Consider the following 25,710-nt stretch of genomic DNA (forward strand, 5'->3'; position numbering starts at 1 on the left):
CAAATAATATTAGTGATTTTGGATGAAGATGAATATTGACCAGGACATGGGAGAAGTCTCTTGGTGTTCTTCAAATAGTGTCATGGGATTTTATGCAGCCACCTGAGAGGGCTGACGGGGCCCCTGTTTAATGTCTCATCTGAAAGATGACACCTCTGTAACTGCAGCACTCCCTCAGTACTACACAGTAATGTCAGCCTGGATTATGTGCTTGAGTATCTGGAGCGGAATCTGACCCACAACCCTCTGGCGCAAAAAGATTGGGTAATACTGCAAAAACAAAAAGAAAATAAAGTTCAGAAACGCCCTCAACATTTTATTGTGGCTCTTTACAGGCAATTCCATTAACAGTACACACAGGCAGCATGGAAAACACACTTCAAATTTCATCAGGGTGGACACCCCACACCACAACCCCTCTTAATTTTGTTGTCCCCCAGGAAAAGTCGCAGATCTGAACAGTTAACTCTGTTTCTGTCTCCACATATGCTCCAAGACCTGCTGAATATTTACAGCATTTTTTGTTTATATCTCTCAGGATAAGACCAAGCTTGACTGTGATGTTTCCCTTAGACCAAGCAGTCCACCAGCATGCACTGTCATGCATAAGTGATAGCCACTTAGGTGAGCAACCAGAAGGCAACTTGTACGTACTCATTGCCTTCAACGTTTTATGAAGAACTTCCTGTTTCCTGTCACAGTTGAACTGGCAGAACATCCTCCAACCACGTACATTACAATAATGTCCCATCTCCTTTCTATTGCATGATTATATCTAGTCTTTCCTCTTCCATAGAGTGACAGCTCTATTTTCTTCTGCAAAGTCCCACTGTCAATCTTCCTAACCTCCTCTGCTCTGATCCCATAACCCTCCCAATCTCCTCCTTCATAAAGGAACTTAAACTACAGAAGGAATAATAGACAAGCCCATCGCTTAATTTCCACTTAGTCGGTCTGGAGGCTTTGTGCCAAGTGTGCATACAGGCACAAGCACATGCAGAAGCACACAATCCTAGGTAACATTTCTGAATGGCAACCATAAATGTAAACTGCAGGACATGGGGGCAGTGGTCAGCCAGTTAAAGTTCAAGGTAAAGTTACTAACTTGCCCCGTGTTGGTCTCAAGTAATGAAAGTTTAGTTTGATGTTGAGCAGTTCTCAAGTCAGTGCTGAACACATGGAATTGACTTTGAGGTAGAGGAATGGAGGAAAAAGACTGGAATCAAGAAATTGTCAAACGTTGTGATTGGTGGGGTGATTGGGTGGATTTTTTCTGACTGGATGAACTGAAGTGAACAGAATAGCATTCCTTGTTGGCGTTAATACCTTAAGCTTAAATATTTTTTCATGGGATGAGGGCATTACTGGCAAGGCCAGAATTTATTGCCCATTCCTAACTCCCCTTCAGAAGGTGGATGTGCAGCCTTGAACCACTGCAGTCGATATGGTGTATGTACATGTACGGTGCTTTTAAGAAGGGAGTTCCAGGATTTTGATTCAGTGACAGTGTATGAATGGCAATGTGACTTGGAGGGGAACTTGCAGGTGGTGGTCTTCCCATGCATCTGCCCTTGTCCTCCTAGGTGGGAGAGAATATGGGATTGAAAGGTGCTGTTGAAGGAAGCTTGGCAAGTTGCTGCAGTGCATCTTGTAGTTGGTACACACTGCTGCCACTGTTGCTCTTTATGGGTGGGGTACGACTCAAGTGGGCTGGTTTGTTATGGACGGAGCTGAGTTTCTTGAGTGTTGATGGAGCTGCACTCATTCAGGCAAATGGGGATTATTCCATCACATCCCGACTTGTGCCTTGTAGATGGTGAACAAATTTTGGGGAGTCAGGAAGTGAGTTACTCGTCACAGAAGTCCCAGCCTCTGCTCTGTTCACGGCTGATTCAGCTAAATTTCTGGTAAACATTTATTCCCAGGGCGTTGATGGTGGGAGGGGTTTCTGTGATGCTCATGTCACTGAATGTCAAGGAGAGTGAGTTGAATTCTTTTTTATTGGAGATGGTCATTGCCCAACAGTTGTGTGGCGCAGATGTTACTGGCCACTTATTAGCCCAAGTGAGAATGTTGTCCACATCTTGCTATGTATAGGCATGTACTGCTTCAGCATCTGAGGAGTTGTGAATAGAACTGAATGCTGTGCAATTGTCTGAACATCCCACTTCTGACCTTATGTTGGAGGGAAGATCATTGATGAAGCAACTGAAGGTGGTTAGGCCTGGGACAGTTGAACTCCTGTAGCGATGTCCTGGAGCAGAGGTGATTGGCCTCCAACCACCACAACTGTCTTCCTTTGTGTGAGGTATGACTCCAACCAGTTGGAGAGTTCTTGCCTTAATTGCTAATAACTTTAGTTTTGCTCAGGCACCTTGATGCCATCCTCGATTGAATGCTGCCTTGATGTCAAGGTCAGTAGATCTCGCTTCACCTCTGGAATTAGTGTTTGGACTAAGGCTGTAATGAGGTCAGGAGCCATGTCATCCTGGCAGAGTTCAAACTCAGTATCAGTGACCAGGTGAATACGAGTGAGTACGTGCTGCTTGACAACACTGTCAACAGCACCCTCCCTTCACTTAGCTGATAATCTTTTAAATGAAAACCAAATCAACATTCACTTAGCTGATGATTGAGAGTAGATGATGGAGCAATAATTGGCTGGATTGGATTTGTCCTGTTTTTTTTTGTGGGCAGGATATACCTGGGCACTTTTCCACATTGTCAGTGTTTTTCGCTGTACTGGAACAATTTGGATAGAAGCACAGCCAGAATGTTGTCAGGGCTCATAACCTTTGCTGTATTTCATGTGCTCAACCATTTCTCAATATCATGTGGAGTGAATCAAGTTGGCTGAAGACTGCCACCTGTGATAGTGGGGACCTCAGGGGAGGCCAAAATGTATCATCAGCAATTATGGCTGAAGATGGTTGCGAATGTGGCAGCGTTGTACGTTAGACTGACATATTAAGCTCCCCCTTTGTTGAAGATGGGAGATTTGCGCAGCCACCTCTTCTGGTTAGTTGTTTAATTTCTATCTCTACTCATAACTGAATGTAGCAGGACGGCAGAACTTTGATCTGATCTGGTTGTGATATCATTTAGATCTGCTCTGATGGGATTTAAACTCTCATCTCCGGACCCTCAGCCTGGGCAACCAGATTACTGATGCAGTAAAATTGCCACTGTGCTACCGACCCAGATAATGCAATTGTTGATCTTGTGATCATACTGTGTGAAGACAACCAGTTTTTGTTGCCTAATGTTTGCTACACGAGTTAGTCATCAAACCCCTTGTTAATGAGGAAGTTACAGTGAATTGCGCTTGCATATTCAACACTGGTGCAGTGAATTAATAATGTACAGTGAATTGCACAAGTATTGGGCTGTCACAGAATGCTACTGACACCCAAAACCACTCATGACTTTCAAAAGTGGTTATGGGTTGAAGCAAGTGCCAAAGTGGCCCTAGACTGGCAATACATTTAATTCTTTGGAGTATAGCTTGCAGGGACCAAACATGCCCTGTTCAGTCCACAACTCACCGTAAGATAGTAATTGAATTTTATACGCGGAAGCTGGGCAAAAATATCATCTTAATGGATGTCTGCCAACTCTCCATGAGCTAAAATATATTTTTAGAGCTTAAATTTTTGTGTTGTTTCTAATGTTTCCCTTGGTGCTGAATTATGACTTGCATGGTTTTGTTTCAAAAATACTTTTAATTTGTTAATGAAGTTGGAACAAGATTGCATGAATTTGGAACAGGATGAAAATACTATTTTTGTGATTTGTTTTTCAAACTGAAAGTGATTGAAAGATGTTGTCGGATGAGGACACAGAGTGTTCAAAGATACATGATGAGCTTTAGTTGATTAGATGATCAGTACCTCTTGGCCTTTTGGGAAAAGGGCATGTTAATTGGTTTCTTCACACAGTGTAGACCATTGTCCAGCTTAAATGCTGGGTTGGCTGGTTTTAATTTGGCTAGTAGGAATTGGAGAGAGTTGCTAGTTGTGAACTTTGCTTGATGAACTTTTGGGAAATCTCTTATTTCTATTTTGTATCTTCGTTTTTTGATGACATGTTAAGAGATCAAGTAGTTGCTCTGTAGGTAAATCACAAGCTTGAACCCCAGTGTTTTTTAACTTTGTTACTCGAATACAAATTTTCCTTGGTACTATTAACTCTTTGGGGGGCAGTGTTTTCTGTTGATGTAGTTGGTGAATGTACAAAGTAGGAAATGCCTAGAGTAATCAACACTTGGAGAGGCAGGGATTAATCAAGGACAGTCAGCATGGTTTTGTTAAGGGGCGGTCATGTTTGACCAATTTGATTGAATTTTTCGAAGAGGTGACCAGGTGTGTAGATGAGGGCAATGCATTTGACATAGTCTACTTGGACTTCAGCAAGGCTTTTGATAAGGTCCCACATTGGAGACTGATAAAGAAGGTAAGAGCTCATGGGATCCATGGCAATTTGGCAGATAGGACCCAGAATTGGCCGAGTTGCATGAAGCAGAGGGTGATGGTCGAGGGGTGTTTTTGTGACCGGATGCCTGTGTCTAGTGGGATTCCACAGGGATCGGTGTTGGGTCCCTTGCTGTTTGTGGTATATATAAACCATTTAGATTTGAATGTAGTAGGGTTGATCAGTAAGTTCGCGGACGACACGAAAATTGGTGGGGTGGTAAATAGTGAGGACGATAGCCTTCGACCACAGGAGGATATAGACGGGCTGATCAGATGGACTGATCGGTGGCGAATGGAATTTAATCCAGATAAGTGTGAGGTGATGCACTTGGGCAGGACAAACAAGGCACGGGAATACACAATGAATGGTAGGATCCTGGGAAATACCTAGGATCAGAGAGACCTCGGTGTTCATGTCCACCGGTCCCTTAAGGTAGATGAGGAGGTTAAGAAGGCATATGGAATACTTGCCTTTATTAGCCGAGCCATAGAATATAAGAGCAAGTAGGTCATGTTGGAACTGTATAAAACACTGGCTCGGCCACAGCTAGAGTATTGCGTGCCGTTCTAGAATGCGCATTAAAGGAAGGATGTGATTGCACTAGAGAGATTGCAGAGGAGATTTACCAGGATGTTGCCTGGACTGGAGAGTTTTAGTTATGAGGAGATTTTGGATAGCCTGGGGTTATTTTCCCTGGAGAAGTGGAGATTGAGGAGGAACATGATTGAGGTGCATAAAATTATGAGGAGTATAGATAGGGTAGACAGGAAGAAACTTTTCCCCTTAGCGGAGGGGTCAACAACCAGGGGACATGGATTTAAGGTAAGGAGCAGGAGGTTTAGAGAGGATGCGAGAAGGAATTTTTTCACCCAGAGGATGGTGGGAATCTGGAACTCGCTGCCTGAAAGGGTGGTAGAGGCAGAAACCCTCATAATATTTAAGAAGTATTTGGATGTGCACCTGCAATGACATGGCATATAAGGCTATGGGCCTCGTGCTGAAAAATGGGATTTGGGTAGTTCGGTACTTGTTTGACTGGCGCAGACTCGATGGGCCAAAGTGCGTTTTTCTGTGCTCCTCTATGACTCTATGACTCTAATTATGCTCATAAATCTTGCTGGTGTATCTGAAGGGAAGGCTTGTACTTGTGAAGAGTTGTCAAACTCTTCCTTGAACTATTCCACTGTTCGGCTATTTGACAAAGACCATGGGGCAAATTTATTGATGTCAGGTCCATTGATGAATTGCTACCACTGTTCATGTAAGATTCTCTGAACTTGAGTCTGACTGAAGGTTTACATAATGCTCACAATTCTGAAGAAACCCTTCTAACACCTTTCTCTTTGTTCTGGGCAAACAGCAGAAACCTTGCTGTTTGATTGGTGGTCCTTACCTCCTAACTTGTCGCTGCATTTTATACTGTGTAAGATCTGTGCTTGTTGCTGATTCCTGATATATGCTTTGCATGCAGCTGGGAGGTTTTCCTGAATCCTGTAAAGTTTAAGTCAGACCGTGCAAGATCTATGTATTGGTAATTGGTGCCAGTACTGTAGGTCTTTGGCAATGTGAAAGCAGCTTCTCGCTCTTTCTATGCCCCTGTTCTCCTTAGTGCAATTAACCGTAACTCTTTCTGTTTGACTAATATTACCATGGTCATTCCTCTTCCGAACTTTATGCAGCAAGCTTCAATTTTCCCTTACAAAAACAGAATTACCTGGAAAAACTCAGCAGATCTGGCAGCATCGGCGGAGAAGAAAAGAGTTGACGTTTTGAGTCCCCATGACCCTTCCACAGAACTTCTCCTAATTATTGCCATTTGATTTACTCTAACATCTCTTATTTTTTTCAGCCTTGGTACTGTCTTGCGCTATTAGCCTTAACTGTGCATTGCTCAGTTTAAAAAAAGGATTCCACTGTAGAAGCAAAACAAGCATGACAAAAGGAACAATATTAGACACAGTAGTACGCAAACTTGTTTGTGACTCATTCCTTTCATTATGCAAGTTTATTTTCCATCTATTCACTGACACCCATTGTCTTTTATTCTGATAAGGATCACTCTCGGTTGCCTAAGTTAGCTCACCTTAGCTGCTGAAACTTTTTTCTGATCAGATGTATAAGTGACTACTTTTTGTATCTTGAAGTTTGCAGCCCCTCTTCCTCTCTCCCACGGTCGTTAATTTGACAAGTTAAAAATTGTGACGCAGGCATGTGTTAAAATCCAAAACTCCTGTGACAAAGTTTATCCATAAATTATAGCAAAGAAAACAATACCTGTAAAAGCTAAACGCTTGAAGTTGATCAGTGCTAGGTATTATGGCAGCAAGAGAAAAAGTTGAGAAATACTTTGCTATATTTTTATTTATTAATTAGCTTTAGTGACAAAAGCAGTTATAAAGGGGTATTCCCTATTTCAGTTTCTTGCATAAAATTACAGAAGCAAACATGCATAAAGGAAATTGCATAGTGGAAACAGTGACTCGAGAAATGAATGCTTTATCCTCACGGGCGTTCACATTTTAAAAATTAAATTGATAAGTTTAACTTGGTAAGTTTAAAAATATAGCACCTGATTCAGATTTCTAATTTCGGGAGACCAGAAAGAGAAATGAGCTGCAATCTGAGGGCAGATTCCAGTCAGATGTCTTGGTTTACTCAAACAGGGAGCGGCTCATGCTGTCACAAGTTGAATATTCTTCATGTTGTGAACAAGTATTCTAGTTTGTATTTTAAAGAGGGCTTTATGTATAACTAATGCATCATGTTGTGTGCACTTTGGTTCTTTGTACATTATGGTGTCCTATATTTTCATCAGATCAATCCCCTATTGGCACCAAGAAAGTCTGCAACCATCACATATTTCCTATGCACCTGAAAACCTCGGTAATGTGTCTGTTTTGTTGCATGCCCTGAGGCTAAATTGACACAGACAAACAAGTTGCAAACCATAGTAAACTGAAACTCTTAGATGACACATGGAGAGCATTAGTTGATTGCGAAACTGCATTCAGTTACGAAATTTAATTCACATTCAGAAAGGAGGTTAAGGTAGAATAATTGTAGCTCAGGTGTTGACTTGCGCAGAGGAATATAGGTGCTGCTTGTTTTTGAGGTATTTTTGCATGCCGATGCTTCAGTAATGTATGAAGATAGCTTTTGGTAACTATTGAATTCTCGTCGCCAGCTTATTGGGACTTGTGAATCCCAGTTGCATGCCCAATTGATCAGCAGACACTTCTTAGATGGGATACATTCTGTTTATTTAGAAAGGTACTCAGCAGCTGCACTTGTTCCTTTCACGTCAAACCCTATCTCCATGCTTCTGGCTACTGACTACTGAGCTGGTCCGCATTAGTCTTCTGTTGGTTACACAAGGTCATGTGATCTTTCTTTATAACATCCTTCTTAAAGGTATACCACACACTTAGATAAAGCCATAATTACCACAGTAACTAAATGTTTTAATGTCAAAGTATTTTGACGACATGATTACATTTTTGTAAAAGAAATTGCCTTGCAGTGTAAGCAATTGTTTCTAAGACATTACATCCTACTCAAGCTATAAATCGCACAATGCCACAGGCTTTGGTTTGGGCTATGTGCTAGTTTAATCTAACTAATTTTTTTTCCCATTCATTTACAGGATGTGGGATTCGCTGGCTAGGCCAGCATTTATTGCCCATCCCTAGTTGCCCTTGAGAAGGTGGTGGTGAGCTGCTGCCTTGAACTGCTGCAGTCCCTGTGGTGTAGGTACACCCACAGTGCAGTTAGGGAGGGAGTTCCAGGATTTTGACCCAGTGACAGTGAACGAATGGTGATAAATTTATTGCTTCAAATTGATTGCAGCAGTTTCACCACCAATGACAAACCTAAAACCAGCAGTGCTTAAACATTAAGCTTAATAGACGTTATGTGGAGGCGGTTGCATAGTGGTATTGTCACTAGAGTAGTATTCCATGGACCAAGGGTAATGCTCTGGGGATGTGGGTTTGAATCCCACCACCGCAGAATTTGAATTCAACAAAAATCTGGAATTAAAAGTTTAGTGACGACCATGAAACCATTTCTAATTCTAAAAACCCATCTGGTTCACTGATGTCCTTTAGGGAAAGAAATCTACAGTCCTTACCTGGTCTGGCCAACATGTGACTCCAGACCCACAGCAATATGGTTGACACTTAAATGGCCCAGCAAGCCACTCAGTTGAATCAAACCACAACAAAATCTAAAAAGAATGTCCCAGACGGACCACCTGTCATTGACCTAGGCACCTGGAATGACAACAGCAAACTCAGCCCTGTCAGCCCTCCTTAGTAATGCCCTTGTGCCAAAATTGGGAGAGCTGCCTCACAGACGAGTCAAGCAATAGCCTGACATAGTCATTGTCATGGAATCATACATCACAGGTAATGCCCCAGACTTCTCCATCCCTGGGTTATGTGCTGTCCCACCGTCGGCTCAGACCTACAGAGGTGGCGGCACAGTGGTATGCAGTTGGGAGGGAGTTGCCCTGTGAGTCCTCAGCCTCGTCTCCGGACCCCATGAAGCCTCATGGCATCAGGTCAAGCACAGGCAAGGAAACCACCTGCTGATTACCACGTAAGCACCCTTCCTCAGCTGATAAATCAGTGCCCCTCCATGTTGAACACCGCTTGGGGAAGCACTGAGGTGGCAAGGGCACAGAATATACTCTGGGTGAGAAACTTTAATGTCCATAACCAAGAGTGGCTTGGTAGCACCACTGCAGGCCAAGCTGGCCTAAAGAACATGGCTGCTTGACTGAGTCTGCAGCAGGTGGTGAGGGAACCAACAAGAGCGAAAAACATGCTTGAGCTCATCCTCACCAACCTGCCTGCTGCTGATGCATCTGTCCATGACAGTATCAAGAGGAGTGACCACTGCACAGTCCTTGTGGAGACGAAGTCCTTTCCTTCACATTGAGGATACCCTCCATCATGTTATGTGGCATGACCACCACGCTAAACGGGATAGATTTTGAACAAATCTAACAACTCAAGACTGGGCCTCCGTGAAGTGCTGTGGGCCATCAGCAGCAGCAGAACTGTGATCAAACACAATCTGTAACCTCAAGGCACGGCATATCCCCCACTCTACCATTACCACCTAGCCAGGGGATCAACCCTGGTTCAATGGAGAGTGCAGGAGGGCATGCCAGGAGCAGCACCAGGCATACCCAAAAGTGACGTGTCAACTGGTGAAGCAACAACACAGGACTACTTGCGTGGCAAACAGCATAAGCAGCAAGTTATATACAGAGCTAAGTGATTCCACAACCAACAGATCAGATCTAAGCTCTGCAGTCCTGCCACATCGAGTCGTAAATGGTGGTGGACAATTAAACAACTTGCTGGAGGATGAGGCTCCACAAATATCCCCATCTGTAATGATGGGCCGAATAGCCTGTTCCTGCTCCTATTTTCTATGTTTCTATGCTGGAATTGCTCAGCTGATCAGGCAACACTTGTGGGGAGAGTGAAGAATTAATGTTTCAGGTTGATGACCTCATTAGTACTGGTAAATGTGACAGACATGAGGTTTTAAACAAGTACACAGGCTGGGAGTGGGAGAACAAACAAAAAGGGCTATCAGTGTGATAGGGTGGAAGGATGAAAGGGATGATGGTGCAAGGCAAAGGCAGGTGGGACAACTAAAGAAACTAAAAAGTGGATCTAAAGGAAGCGTAAATTGGAATAGCAATATCATATGCAATAGCTGCTGTCTGCAATTAACAGGGACAGTGGTTATGATCTGAAGTTATTGAATCCGAAGTTGAGTCCAGAAGGCTGTAAATTGCCCAATAGAAATAATGAGGTGCTGTCCTTCGAGCTTGCATTGAGCTTCTTTAGAATACTGTAGAGGCAGAAGACAAAAGATCAGCATGGGAGTGAGATGAAAAATTAAAACGGCAAGCAACCAAAAACTCAGGGTCTTGCAGACTGAATCAAGATCTGTGTTTGGTCTCTCAACGCAGAGGAGACTGCATCATGAGCAGAAGGCTAATGGAATGCTTTGCTTTATTATGAGAGGGATTGAACATAAAAGTAAGGATGTTATGCTTCAGTTATACAGGGCATTGGTGAGGCCATACCTCGAATACTGTGTGCAGTTTTGGTCTCCACATTTAAGGAAGGATATAAATGCAATGGAGGCGGTTCAGAGGAGGCTTACTAGATTGATACCTGGAATGAGTTGGTTGTCTTATGAGGAAAGGTTGGACAGTCTGGGCTTGTTTCCACTGGAGTTTAGAAGAGTGAGGGGTGATTTGATTGAAGTATACAAGATCCTGAACAGCCTTGACAAGGTAGATGTCAAAAGGAGGTTTCCTCTTGTGGGTGTGTCCAGAACTAGGGGACATTGTTTTAAAGTTAAGGGTTGCTCTTTTAGGACATAGATGAGGAGAAATTTTTCCTCTGAGGATTGTGCAACTTTGGAATTCTCTGCCTCAGAAGGTGGTGGAGGCGGGTCATTGAATATTTTTAAGGCAATGGTGGATAGATTCTTGTTAGGCAAGGGAACCAAAGGTTATCGGGGTTAAATGGGAATGTGGAAATCGAAACACAAGAAGGTCAGCCATGATCTTATTGAATGGCGGAGCAGGCTTGAGTGGCTGAATGGTCTACTCCTGTTCCTATTTCTTTTGTTCTTATGATTATAATATCTTTTAATTGGAAGAGGTATAGGTAAATTGCTGTTTCATCTAAAAGGCATGTTTTGGGTCCTCTTTGGTAGAAATTGAGGAGGTCAAAGGGCAGGTGTTGCACCTCCTTAGTTTGCATGGGAAGGTGAAATGGGAAGAAGAATGTGTGGTGGGCATGATGGAAAAGTAGACCAGGATATCATGAGGGGAACGGTCCCTTTGTCAGGAGTTGTAATTATAATGTTTGAGTTGGGCCTGAAAGACGGAGTTGCTTGTTGAACAACAACGACTTGAATTTATATAGCACATTTAGCTTAGTATGATGTCCGAAGGTGCTTAACAGAAGTGATAGTAATGAAAACACCAAGGCACAGAATGAGTTATCAGGGCAGGTGACCAAAGCTTGATCAAAGGTAGATTTTAAAGAGCATCTTAAAAGAGAGAGAACATAATAAGAACATAAGTAATAGGAGCAGAAGGAGGCCACTTGGCCCCTCGAAGCTTCTCTGCCACTTAGTAAGATCGTGGCTGGTCTGATTGTGGCCTTAACTCCACTTTCCTGCCTGCCCCCAATAACCCTTGACTCCCTCGTAGATTAAAATTCTGTCTAACTGAGCCTTGAATATATTCAATGACCCAGCCTCCACTGCTCTCTGGGTAGTAAATTCCAAAGATTAACGACCCTCTAGGTAACTAGGTAGAAAATTAGCAAGCAGGGCCTCAAATGTAGTAATCACCTGATTACTCCCAATACCATGTGCCACTGACTTACAGAAATAAGAGGATAAGGCATATAAATTTGTGGCTGGGTAGATGGCACAGGAGGGAGGAATCTAAAATTCCTGGGACACTGGGACTGGCTCTGGGGGAGATGGCACCTGTACAAGCCGGACGGGTTGCACCTGAACAGAGCTGGGACTGAGTTCCTTGCGGGTTGTTTTGCTAGTGCTGTTGGGAGGGCTTTACAGGGGTGTGGGAACCAAGAGAAAACGTTAGAGAGAAATACCAGGGTGCACAAAATACTGGGAGGGACAGATAGCACTAGTATAGAGAATAGTAAGTTAATAGATGAAGTCGGGGTGAGGGAGAAAATAACAAAATCTAAATCAGGGCTACTATGCATGCATGTGAATGCATGGAGTATAGTAAATAAGATTGGGGAGTTACAGGCGCAGATTGCCATGTGGTAAAATGATGTTGAGGCAAACAGGGACCTGGCTCAAAGAAGGGCAGAAATGGGTGTTGAATATTCCTGGGTACAAGGTGTTCAGAAAAGATAGGAAAGGGAGGAAAGGAGGAGGGGTGGCGGTTTTGGTTAAGGAGAGCATTACAGTGCTGGATAAAGAGGATGTCCCAGAGAGTTCAAGAACAGAATCAATTTGGCTGGAGCTAAGGAACAAAAAAGGTGCAATTGCTTTACTCGGTGTGGTCTATAGAATGCGAGGAGGACAGTGTAGAACTTCAATGGGACATAGACAAGTTGGTGGAGTGGGCAGATAGGTGGCAGATGAAGTTCAGTGTGGAGAAGTGTGAGGTGATGCATTTTGGTAGGAAGAACATGGACAGATAATTTAAAATAAGGGGTGAAATTTTGAAGCGGGTGCAGAAACAGAAAGACCTGGGTGTATATGTTTATAGATCTTTGAAGGTGGCAGGACAGGTGGAAAGGGCAGTTAATAAAACATATTGTATCCAGGACTTTATTCATAGAGGCATAGAGTAGAAGAGCAAGGAGGTTATGCTGAATTTATATAAGACACTTGTTAGATCTCAGCTGGAGTATTGTGTACAGTTCTGGGTGCCACATTATAGGAAGGATGTAAACACATTGGAGAGACTGCAAAAAAGGTTTACAAGAATGGTTCCAGGAATTAGAAACTTTAGTTATGAAGATAGATTGCAGAGGTTGGGGCTGTTCTCTTTGGAGAGAAGAAGGATAAGAGGAGATTTAATAGAGATGTTCAGAATCATGAGGGGGCTGGACAGAGTAGATAGGGAGAAGCTGTTCCCACTCGTAAAAGGATCAAGAATGAGAGGGCACAGATTAAAGTGATTTGCCAAAGAAGCCAATGTGAGGTGAGAAAAAACTTTTTCACACTGAGTGGTTCGGGTCTGGAATGCGCTGCCTGGAAGTGTGGTGGAGGCAGGTTCAATTGAGGCATTCAAGAGGGCATTAGATGATTATTTGAATAGAAATAATGTGCAGGGGTAAAGGGAAAAGGCAGGGCAAGGCACTAGGTCATAATGCTCATTTGGAGAGCCGGTGCAGACATGATGGGCCGATTGTTCTGCTTCTGTGCCGTTAAAATTCTGTGCTTCTGTGAATCTGAGAGAAGAAATTCTTCCTCATTTTTGTCTTGAATGGGTGAGCCATTAATTTGAAACTGTGCCTCCATGTTCCAGGTTTCTACAAGGGGGCAAACATCCTCTCAGCATCGACTTTGTAAAGCCCCCTCAGAATCTTATGTATCGAAAGGGTCACCTCTCATTCTTCTAATCTCCAATGAGTATAGGCCCAACCTGCTCAACCTTTCCTCACAAGACAACCTGTTCATCCTGAGGATCAACCTAGTGAACCTTCCTTGAACCGCCTCCTATGCAAGCATATCCCTCCTTAAATAGGAGATGAAACTATAAGCAGTACTCTAGCATCATCTCACCAATACCCTGTACAGTTGTAACAAGACTTCTCTACTTCAACTCCTTGCAATGAAGGCTAACATTCTGTTTGTCTTCCTAATTGTTTGCTGTATCTGCATGATAACTTATTGTGATTCATGTATGAGGACGTTCAGATCCCTCAGTACCAAAACATTATGTAGTCTCTCTCCATTTAAGTAATATTCTGCTTTTCTATTCATCATACCAAAGTGGATAACCTCACATTTTCCCGCATAATACTCCATCTGTTTTACACATTCACCTATCCTTATTGCTTTGCAGACTTTTTGTACCCTCCTCAATACTTGCTTCCTACCTATCTTCATATTGCCAGCAAATTTGGCTACAGAGTCACAATGTGGATTCCACCCACTAAGACGCACAACAGACATGATCTTCACCATGCGGAAACTGCAAGAGAAATGCAGGGAACAGCACCAATCCATGTACGTAACCTTCTTTGACCTCACAAAAGCCTTCGACACTGTCAACCGTGAAGGATTATGGAGCATCCTCCTCTGTTTTGGCTGCCCCCAAAAGTTTGTCACCATCCTCCGCCTGCTCCACAATGACATGCAAGCCGTGACCCTGACCAATGGATCCACCACAGGCTCAATCCACATTTGGACTGGGGTCAAGCAAGGCTTTGTCATTGCACAGACACTCTTCTTGATCTTACTTGCTGCATTGTTCCATCTCTCCCTCAGCAGGCTCCCCGCTGGAGTGGAGCTAAACTACAGAACAGGCGGGAACCTATTCAACCTCTACCGCCTGCAGGCCAAATCCAAGGTTATCCCATCCGCTGTCATTGAACTACAGAATGCAGGTGATGCTTGTGTCTGCTCACGCTCGGAGGCTGAACTCCAAGCCATCGTCAATACCTTCACCGAGGCATATGAGAGCATGGGTCTTACACTAAACATCTGTGCGCGCCCCCACCACCACCACCACCGCCACTGTGCCCCGGACATCGCACCGACCCTGGTTACCAAAATCCATGACGAGGCCTTGGACACTTGCCCTACCTTGGAAGCCTACTGTCAACAAGGGCAGACATTGATGACGAGGTTCAACAGCGCCTTCAGCGTGCCAGCACCCTCTTCAGCCACCTGAGGATGAGAGTGTTTGAAGAGCAGGATCTGAAATCTGGCAACAAGCTCAGTCTACAGAGCAGCAGAGACACCTGCCCTCCTCTATGGCTCAGAGACGTGGACTATGTACAACAGGCACCTCAAAACTCTGGAGCAGTACCACCAGCGCTGTCTCCGCAAGATCCTGCAAATCCGTTGGCAGGATAGGTGCACCAACGTCAGTGTTCTTGCTCAGGCCAACATCCCCAGCATCGAAGCATTGACCACGCTTGATCAGCTCCGCTGGGCAGGCCACGTTGTTCACTTGCCTGCCATGAGACTCCCGAAACAAGTGCTAGACTCAGAGCTACAATATGGAAAGTGAGACCCAGGAGGGCAGAGGAAATGCTTCAAGGATACCCTCAAAACCTTCTTGAACAAATACAAAATCCCTACCGACATCTGGGAATCCCTGGCCCAACACCGCCACAAGTGGAGGGAAAGCATCTGAGAAGGAGCTGAACTCCTTGAGTCTCATTGCCAAAGGTTAGTTGAAGCCAAGTGTCAACAGCAAAAGGAGCGGGTGGCAACTCAGGCACTCCACCCACCTGTTCCCCCTACCACCATCTGCCCCACTTGTGACAGAGATTGTAGGTAGCGCATTGGACTCTTCAGTCACCTGATGTCATACAACTATACTAATTTTCATAATGTTCTTGTGATTTTTTTGTAAAGTAGGAATAGTGGGGTCTGGATAGTCTATGTGTTTGTGTGAAGGACTTAATTGAATTAAAGACAGCTGGTCTGAAGGCTTTGATGTATCAGAAGAGAAGCTAGGTTTGAAATGCTAAATACGTAAACATTACTGAAGTTTTAGAATGTGCGGTATAAAGGAAAATTTGCATTTTTAGATAAACCAGAGTAGTTTGAATTTCAAAAGAAAGGGCGAGATGTTATACTTAGCCAGAAGGAGCCAAATAGTATTTATTTTTCCCAAAGCTTACTGATAAAATTGGTCCTATAAGAGACTTTTATTATTTGATAGGTAAAGTCCAAAGACTTATTGAAACAGTGAAATTTGCATTCAAAGGGGAAAATATGTATAAAGGAGAGAAGGCTATGTGTAACAGGAAGGCATTCTAAGATCTAACAACTGTGAAAAGCCTCCAGTCTCTATGTACCAAGCTGCAGCCTACAGGAACCGAAACTAAGAGAGTTCACTGTGAATATCCATGAGGGCATCGTGTGCTTTGCTTAGGTTTGTTAAAATCTATTTTGTTTTTACTGTTGCCTTAATGGGGGTGTAACGGGGAGTCAGGTCAATTAGGGGAGCCAGGAGTTATCATAGTAGTAATTTGTAGACCTATGTATTTGCTCAAAATTATTTATTTTAGTAATAAAATTTTAATTTCATTTTGTAAAAAAAACCTCTAACACTCAATGGACTTATTACTACTGAATTCAAGGCATGCATCTCTAAATAAAAAATACTAATTGCAAAACAGTTGTGGCAGTTGTTTTTAAGTTTCCCTCTGGGATTTGAGCAGCTTAACATTTACCATCTGCCAAGCCATAACACCTGAGAACTAATTTTTAGTGTGGAAGCAAGTCATCCTCGACCCCGAGGGATGCTTAAGAAAGAGAAGAAAAATTTTGTATCCTCCTCACAACTTGCTTTCCTGCCTATCTTTGTATTGTCAGCAAATTTAGCTACGGTACACTCAGCCCCTTCATCACAGCCATTAATATAGATTGTAAATAACTGTGACCCGGCTGATCCCGGTGGAACTCTGCTAGTTATAGTTTGCCAACCTGAAAATTACCCATTTATCCCGACACTCTGTTTACTGGTAGTTAGCCGATTCTCTGTCTGTATCACCATCAACACAATCATAAACATCTTGTGCAGTAACCTTTTATGTGGCACCTTATTTGAGTGCCTTTTTGAAATCAAAATATACTAATGGTTCTTCTTTATCGACCCTGCTTGTTACCCCCTTGAGGAACTGTTAATAAATTTGTCAAACACTATTTCCCTTTCCTAAAACCATGTTAACTCTCATTGATCATATTATCATTTTCCAAATACCCTGCTACTACTTCTGTAATGATGGATTACAGCATTTCCTCAATGACAAACGTTAGGCTAACTGGCCAATAATTCCCTGCTTTTTGTCTCTCTCTTGAAAAGGGGTGTTACCCTTGTGGTTTCCAATCCACTAGGAGACAGAAAGAGAGCCAGAGAGGTTTAGTGAGGGGTCTTTGAGTTGAGTGCCAAGGCTGCTAAAAGATGTGGACAACAGCATTTTGCATGAGCACAAGGTTATGTGTGATGGAAGATGAGATGCTGACCAAGAGAGCATTTAAATATTCAAGTTTAGAGGTAACAAAGAAATGGTTGAGGGTTTCGGCTGCAGATAAGCTGACACAGGGCTGGAGTTGAGTAATGTTATGGAATTGGAAGTGGGCAGCCTTGGTGATCATGTGGATATGGTGCCCGAAACTCTCATTGATCAACATGGAGTTGAACATTACACCGAGATTGAGAGTGGTCTTATTCAGCTTAACACAGTTGCCAAAGATGAAAACAGTTGTTTGGGATTAGAGTATATGGTGGGGACCAAAGACAAGTTGAAAGGGAGGTAGGTTAGAATGAGCAAGCGGAACAGAAATTGAATTGACTGATTTCAAGCCATCAGCTCTTTATGAAAAGGTCTAGAGGGTAACAGGCTGGAGGGAGGGGTTCAGGTGGATGAGAATTCTGAAGATGAGAGCTAAATGTCTGCTTTTTGGGGATGGGGCTGGAAGACTACTCGTCAAAGAAATAGGTGTGAAGGCTACAGAAGAACTCCGTATTGCACTGAGCTTGAAATTTGTTAAGATGTTGCATAAGGGGATGAAGCTGTGACCTATGCTCGGACAGATGGTTCAGGTAAGAGAGCAAAAGGCTGATGGGGATAATGAAAACATGGCAAAGGGTGAAATAGGAAGCAGGATGCAGTGATAATTGTACCATTGAATATTTTAAAGCTGGTGCACTTAATGTTTAACTTGCCTGAGTTCTAAGCTGGTTCTAAGAACACCTAGTGGCAGACTAAGTGCCAGTCACCAGCATACTTTTTTATTGCCAGGAATGATGTCATGGCATGGAGGGCAACATCAAGATGATGGGCATAACCAGGAGCATTTTATGTTGAAAGAAAAATAGATTAGCGAGGTATATATCATATCCGTGGAAAGCTCTTTGATAATCTGTGTTGAAATATTTATTGAACGTGCTGTTTTGTGTGGACCCTGAGGTTGTCCATTTAAATAGAGTAATTTGAATTCCAGTCCTAATATATTGTAATTCTGTCCAGCACAATATTGACATATTTTTCCCTTGTTTCAGATAACACATTAAAGAGCCTCTGTGTGTCTGCTCCACTGAGATTAAAGGGTCCCATAGCACTTTAGAAAGAGAATATTCCTGTAGCCCAGGATGATTATTTTCCCCTCTACCGTTGGCAAAGCCAGATTATCTGGTCATTGATTAGCTGTTTGTGAGACCTTGCTGAGCATAAAACTTTTTCCTGCAAAACAGTGACTGCACTTCAGAAGTAATTAAATTGGTTGTAAGATGCCTTGGGAAGACTGAGAGTGTGCCAAGTGCCTGACAAATGCAATTTCTTTCTTCTTTAACTCTATCACTGTTGTCTTTTTGGGCTAGTATTTAAGCATACTGAGAGGGAACAAGATGAAATCGATGTTTGTTAGACATATGGAATCTGCTTCATTTTCTGGGTTGACACTGCTGCTGTTTAAAATAAAGCCTATTGCGTGCACAAAAATGGGGAACTTTGTGGCATAGAAACTTTTTGAAGCAAAATATTTATTGCAGCATATTTTATACGCAGTCAGCTGTTAAAATAATGACTTGTTAGAACTGTTGGACACGGCACGCCAAAATTAGTGTGCAGCAGAGGAACTGGGTATCTTAGTGTAGAAACATAGAAATGTAGAAAATAAGAGCAGGGGTAGGGCCATTTGGCCTTTCAAGCCTGCTCCACCTTTCATTATGATCATGGCTGATCATCCAACTCAATAGCCTGCTCCCACTTTCTCCCCATGGCCTTTGACCCCTTTCACCCCAAGAACTATATCTAATTCCTTCTTGAAAACATATAATGTTTTGGCCTCAACTACTTTCTGTGGTAGTGAATTCCATAGGCTCCCCACTCTCTGGGTGAAGAGATTTTTCCTAATCTCAGTCCTAAATGGTCTACCCCGTATCCTCAGACTGTGACCCCTGGTTCTGGACTCCCCCACCATTGGGAACATCTTTCCTGCATCTACCCTGTCTAGTCCTGTTAGAATTTTACAGATTTCTATGAGATACCCCCCTCATTCTTCTGAACTCCATCAAATATAATCCTAACTGACTCAATCTCTCCTCATATGTCAGTCCCGCCATCCCAGAAATCAGTCTGATAAATCTTCGCTGCACTCACTCCATTGCTAGAACATCCTTCCTCAGATAAGGAGACCAAAACTGCACACAATATTCCAGATGTGGTCTCACTAAGGCCCTGTATAATTGCAGCAAGACATCCCTGCCCCTGCACTCAAATCCTCTGGCTATGAAGGCCAACATACAATTTGCCTTTTTTACCACCTGCATGCTTACCTTCAGCAACTGGTGTACGAGCACACCCAGATCTCGTGGCACATTCCCCTCTCTCAATTTATAGCCATTCAGATAATCTGCTTTCCTGTTTTTGCTACCAAAGTGGATAACCTCACATTTATCCACATTATACTGCATCTGCCATGCCTTTGCCCACTCACTCAGCTTGTCCAAATCACACTGAAGCATTTCTGCATCCTCCTCACAGCTCACCCTCCCACACAGCTTTGTGTCATCTGCAAATCTGGAGATATTACATTTAAAATGTACTGGAGGTTAATAGACTGTATAAAAATACAGTCTATTAACCTCTAGTATTAAGACAAACAGGGATACAAGTTCTGTTGTCATGCCTGTGCACCCCATGCTGCACAGTATATTAACCTCTACAGGATGTATTGCAGCAACTTGTCAAGGCTTCTTGGGCAGAAGCTCCCAGACCAATGACCACCATCACCTTGGCATCCCAAGGGCAGCAGATGCATTGGAAACACCACCTTTATGTTACACGCAATCCTAACTTGGATCTATATTATCATTCCTCCTTCATTACTGGGTCATAATCTTGGTACTTCCTATCTCACCGCATTGTGTGAGTATCATCAGCACACAAACTGCAGTGGTTCAAGAAGGACCACCACTACCATCACCACCTTTATGCAATTAAGGATGAGAAATAAATTCCGTCCTTACGAGTAGTGCCCACAACTGAGGAGGATCTGAACAAAGAAGTTCTCTCGACTCTTCCTGCACCTTCTCCTTCGAAACACTCAACGATATGCCCCAGCTCCATCATTGAGACAGTGCCGTCTCTTCTATCGTTATGACATTGTTACATTTGTTACGAGCTTTCTGAATGAGATTCTGAGGAATGGTAGAGGCAGCTATGTGCTATGGACATTTGTCCTTCTTGTCCCAGACTCATTCTATGGAGGATCCTCAAGGTTTTAATTCTATTGGTCTCAACTGGAATGTGAAGCAGATCTGACATGTGAAAGGCCACTACAGCACCCATTAATGTTGCAATTTTTCACATCAAGTATGCCATAGACTAATGCCTTTTGTATTTGCATATTGAAACATATTACTTTTGAGACCAGATGTTGTTGACCAGACTGGGATTATCTGTACAGTAAAATATGGGTAAGCATACTCCATTCAGGTCCCGGTGAATGCAAAGCTGCTGCTCATGATGTTTTGTTGATGTACTGAGCAAATGAGAAATGTAGGAAACTGGCATGACTGTGGGTGCAATTAATATGGATGCACTGATGAGATAGTGATTGAAGTACTTGTTCAGGCTCAGCAATGCTTTATAGAGCAATTGGTTTTTGTCAGTCATGCTTTGATGGTACTTGATACTGCCAGATTTTGAGAACTTGTTTCATAAAACTGAAGGGAGGGGTTAGTTTTTATTTCTTAGAATTAATTCAATTTAATGTTGGTCCTGTTTTTAATTTCAGATATTCAGCAGGCCTGATACCCACAAAGCAAGGTTTACACCTGTGTGAGAAAGTGTCAGCATCATCTTTCTGCAGGTATGAATTTATCACAAGCTCATGCACAATGAGACTAAGGTATAGTAATTATGTACAGTAAGATTTTCAGCCCTGTCATGCTTCCAGCCAATTACTCATTGCCAATTACTCATTGCTTGTTTGCAATCAATTCATATTCACATTCTACAATGATGGGTTGTGCATGAACCTTTATTCGTCAGCAGCATTTGTATATAAGTTGTGTCTGCTATACATTGATGTGATATGGGTTTGGACCTATGCAGAAGTAGCTACTTCGAGCTAAATAATGAGTATTACTTATGGGGGAAGAGGAATCACCACAGTGTTCAATCCTGTCTTAATCTATTGCCCACAAACTTGAATTTATAAGAGTAATTAGAACAGAAACTCAGGCTAATTTTCTGCTCCCTAAGCTGATGGTATTGAGAACAATTGTGTACATTCTATCTCCATGATCAGCTAACTTGGTACCCACATGGGATCAAGCCAGCACCTTTCTCATCTGAATGGCTCAGTAACCGATGGTCTGAATCAACTGAGTTATTTGTTAGTTCTGTTTTGCTCAATTTTGTTTCCCAGACATTGCTACACACCTTCAGTTAATTTAAAAAAATCTTTCTCATTCAAAAGATAAAGTCAAACCATTAGATTTTGGTTGACTCTTTGAGTTGGACATTGTTGAGTTGGATTTTTACAATTTGTTGGGCTAATTTATCACAAGGTTCTGCTGTACCCCACAAACTCTTACTTTATACCCCACCTGATGAAACCATAATTCCCAACCAATGAACAGAAAGAAAAGAAACATGAGCACTTACATAGCACCTTCCATGACCACCATGTTGTGTTACAGCCAATGAAGTGCAGTCATAGTTGTACTGTAGGAAACACAGCAGCCAACATGTGCATGAAGAGCACTCACAAACTGCAATGTGATAATTTGTGTTTTTTTGTGATGTTGATTGAGGGCTAAATATTGCTCAGGGCACCAGGGATTCCGTTGCTCTCTGAAATAGTGCCAAGGGATCTTTCGCATCCCCCAGGCAATTGGGGTCTCTGTTTAACATCTCATTTGAAAAATGGCAACTCTGTCAGTGCAGTACTCCCTCAGTACTGCACTGGAATGCCAGCCTTGACTTTTGTGCTCAAAGCCTGGGATGAGACCAGCACTCACAACTTTGTGACTCAGAGGCAAGAACTGAGGCGCAACAGAAAAGAAACACTCTTGCCATTGTTTCTGATAACCACTTGATGACTTGGCAAATTGGAATTCATTCTTAACTGGCGTAAGTTTAATTGAAACTTATAAAATGATGAGATACGTGCTTTAAGCAATGGCTTATGTTAAAGTCTTGAATGGACTTGGAGTTATTCGGAAAGAATCTTGATGCAAAGGCAGCAATTTCTAAGCTGTATAAGTTAAAAACCTTGTACAAGAATTTCTCAGAATTCATATTTCTGCTCCTCTCTCGCATTGACTCCTGTTGCATATGGATCTCTGGGACTGCCGGTAACACTGATTGAGCAACATTCAACAAAATCGCAAACTTTTTGATGAAATAGTCATTGACAGACCATCACTATGCTATGTACATAAAATTTGTGGCCTTGCCATATATTCAGGAAGTTCTGATTTTGAGCCAGGACTGAATTTGAGTAGCCTAAGCTGTTGCATTTTTTTTTTGAGGACAGCAATGGATTTTGGAGTGCTTAAATACCTTCCTTCAAATATTTCCCTATTATTAAACAATTGGAGATTAAACTTATCTATTGCATCCCATCAGGCGACTTGTGTAATGGTTTTTAATAGTCTTTCCTTGCTACCGAATAAGACATTTTGGACTGCCTTCCTGAATCAGATCATGGGCACAAATGAAAAATGATGGACACTCCTCATTGAATATACTACTGAGTCTGGCCAGTTTGTATTAGTCATTTTTTCCAGAAAAGAGGTGGGATTCCTTATTGGGATGTTAAGCTGAAACATTTCATTTTTAAGTAGAATTTGTAATATCTGAAGTCATAAACACCAAGTGGAGCATTCTGGTGTTGTCATGTAGCATGTGAGTTGTGCCACTTGCAGTTGTCGTGTGGTAATATGTAGTTGGAGAAAAGCAGTGCCTTGTTCTATGCTTGTTGGCCACTCAGATATAAGCATCCTCCTGCTCCGGGTCTGTGACGGGCTTTTCTGCATTTTCTTCACGGTTCAATTCTCGACACTTTACAATGGTAATGAAATCCTTCCTGAGATAGCAATCGACATACATGTATGATATAAGTGAGTTTTATCAAGTGCAGGAAGCAATTAGTGCTTAAATGTCATATAGCAAAAATAAAAATAATGCATGAAACTGTTCTTGCTTCCAAAACAGCTTGTTGTAATGCTATCAGTTTACTATACAGGACAAACTTATGGACTAACCCAACAGCAGTAAATGTCCAGTGTTCCTAATGAAAAATTGCAAGTAAATGCTTTCTTCCCTTTGCCACGCCCATTGCTACTGAGCCAGCCAGAAAAAGGAAGCTGCATTTAATTTCACAATAAATCTCCTTTTCAGAACTATTACAAATGCTGTACAAGAGAGGAAGAAATATAACAACAGCTCATATTTGTACAAAATTGATACATGTTCCAAACGTTGCACACAAGTAGTTAGATGCTGAGCCAAGAAGGAGGGTATAGGGTGGGATAACCAAAAGCCTGTACAAAGAAGTGGAAGGTACTTATGAATGAGAGGGAGGTGGGAAAAGTAGAGGAGTTTATGGTGAGAGAGAGGTGGAGGAGGTGAAGAGGAGGTGTTTAGGGTGAGTGGCAGGGCAAAGTGTGGGAGCTTTGAGGGTAAGATTGTCAATGGCATTCATCCACTCTCATTCACCCTCCTCCTCAAGCCTTCCTCTGTTTATTTCTCAAACCTTTAGACTCATTGGTTACAGGGATACACTGTCCCATTGTTCACCTGATTCCCTTGCAACCAGCAACCTTGTGAGCAAATATTCCATAACCTAAAAGACTAACTAGCAAAATGCCCTTTCCCAGCAAAATTTAGGCCATTTGTTAATGCAAAATAAATTATTTGTGCTATTAATTATAGTTTTGATGTTCATACGGTATGCATTCTGATGTGGCTTTTCTTGAAGTAAAAGTTGGCATCTTTTATTTTCCCCTTGCCTGTGTTTTGTTATTTGCTCCCTGCCAGTTTTTTGATAGTAAACATGAAGACATATTATGTTCTGCACTGTATTTCAAATACCTCCTGTGATATCTTTGCAGGGCAGAAAAGAGAATCTATGCAGCACATGGCATTCAAAGTACCAAACTGAAACACGCTTATTCCAGTTTGACTATATATACATATATACACAAATGGCCACAAGTGGGTGCTATTACATTCTCCATCAATGAATAGTTGCACAAAAGTTCAAATTCCATACAGCTTAGATACATTTATTGTTTTTCATTTATTTACAAATCTAACTTAGCCACTGGTTTCCTATTCCTAAGAGGATACCTTCTTTCCTGTCCTAAAATTTCAGAACTTGGGAAGGACATTGACCCATCTGGGCATGAGTCTGTGGAGAAGCTTTCTCCAACAAAGAATGATTTTGCCCTTGAACTTCAGTTGAATTTTCCACTTTATCAGGCACGTCTGTCTAACTCTGCATCGAATCTTAACTGGTTTCAGGCACAACTTGTGTTGGAGTAACTATTGGTACTCTATTCAGATCCCAACTATCCAATTCATCAGACTCATTTGATTCTTCCCAACTTCCTTATTCATGAATCTCTGAAGGTAAAACATGATCTATATGTACAAACCTATAAACCAAACATCTTGGACCAGATATGTAAGAGGACCACATATTTTCATTACTCTTCCTGGTAGCCACTTCACCCACTTTTATGATATTATTTTACCTTAATCTTCTGGTTCAACTTCAGAATTTTTTCTCTCGCTCTATCCCTATCATGACTCTGTTTCCGCCTAGATTGTTTCTCTTCTACTGACTGTTGAAGCCACATTTAACAATGAAAATCTTGTTCAAGGCTGTCTTCTGGGAAACAATTCAGCTGCCATTTGTATGTAATGTGAGGTGTATACAATAAACAAAAAAATTACCAGTTTGTGATTCAATGAGAACTGATATTTCTTCCAATTTCCATCCAGCATTTGTTTAACAAGAGCATGTTTAACAATTTGTACTGTGTGCTCTGCTGCTCCATTTGAAGCAGGATGATACGGTGAAATTCTAGAGTTTTTACCCTGTTCATTCTCATAAATTTTACAAACACTTCTGAATAAATCTGAGGTCCGCTGTCAGACACTAATTCCTTCATGAGTTTATTAGTAGCAAACAAACCACTCAATATATCTAGATTTTTGGTAGTTGTTATTCATCAGGATAACCAACCCACTTCAAATGTCTATCACAATGAATAGCTGTTGCTCTTCAAATTCTGCCAAATCTACGTGCAGCCTCTGCAACATCTGGTTGGCCATTTCCATGATTGCAAAGGCATTGATGGCATCTTCTTTTCTGCTGCTTGACAATCTCCGTACAGTTTCACTGTGTATTCCATGTCTTTATCTAAGCTTGACTGCCAAAGATAGCTTTTCACTAGACTCTTTGACAAGCTCATCCCTAAGTGTGAATTGTGTTGAT

The 25,710-nt window shown here is 42.2% G+C and overlaps 1 protein-coding gene across 2 annotated transcripts in view; it reads left to right on the plus strand.

Annotated features, from left to right (window-relative positions):
* The window catches only part of imp3 (IMP U3 small nucleolar ribonucleoprotein 3), a 290,648-nt gene that overhangs the window by 85,483 nt on the left and 179,455 nt on the right, over positions 1–25,710 (plus strand). For both annotated transcript variants that reach the window (XM_041208908.1, XM_041208909.1), the window contains exon 3: positions 20,992–21,066. In XM_041208908.1, the coding sequence (XP_041064842.1) occupies positions 20,992–21,066 (75 nt within the window). The remainder of the gene's footprint in view (positions 1–20,991; positions 21,067–25,710) is intronic.

Source organism: Carcharodon carcharias, chromosome 16 (genome assembly GCF_017639515.1).
Source record: "Carcharodon carcharias isolate sCarCar2 chromosome 16, sCarCar2.pri, whole genome shotgun sequence".
Classification (NCBI taxonomy): Eukaryota; Metazoa; Chordata; class Chondrichthyes; order Lamniformes; family Lamnidae; genus Carcharodon; species Carcharodon carcharias.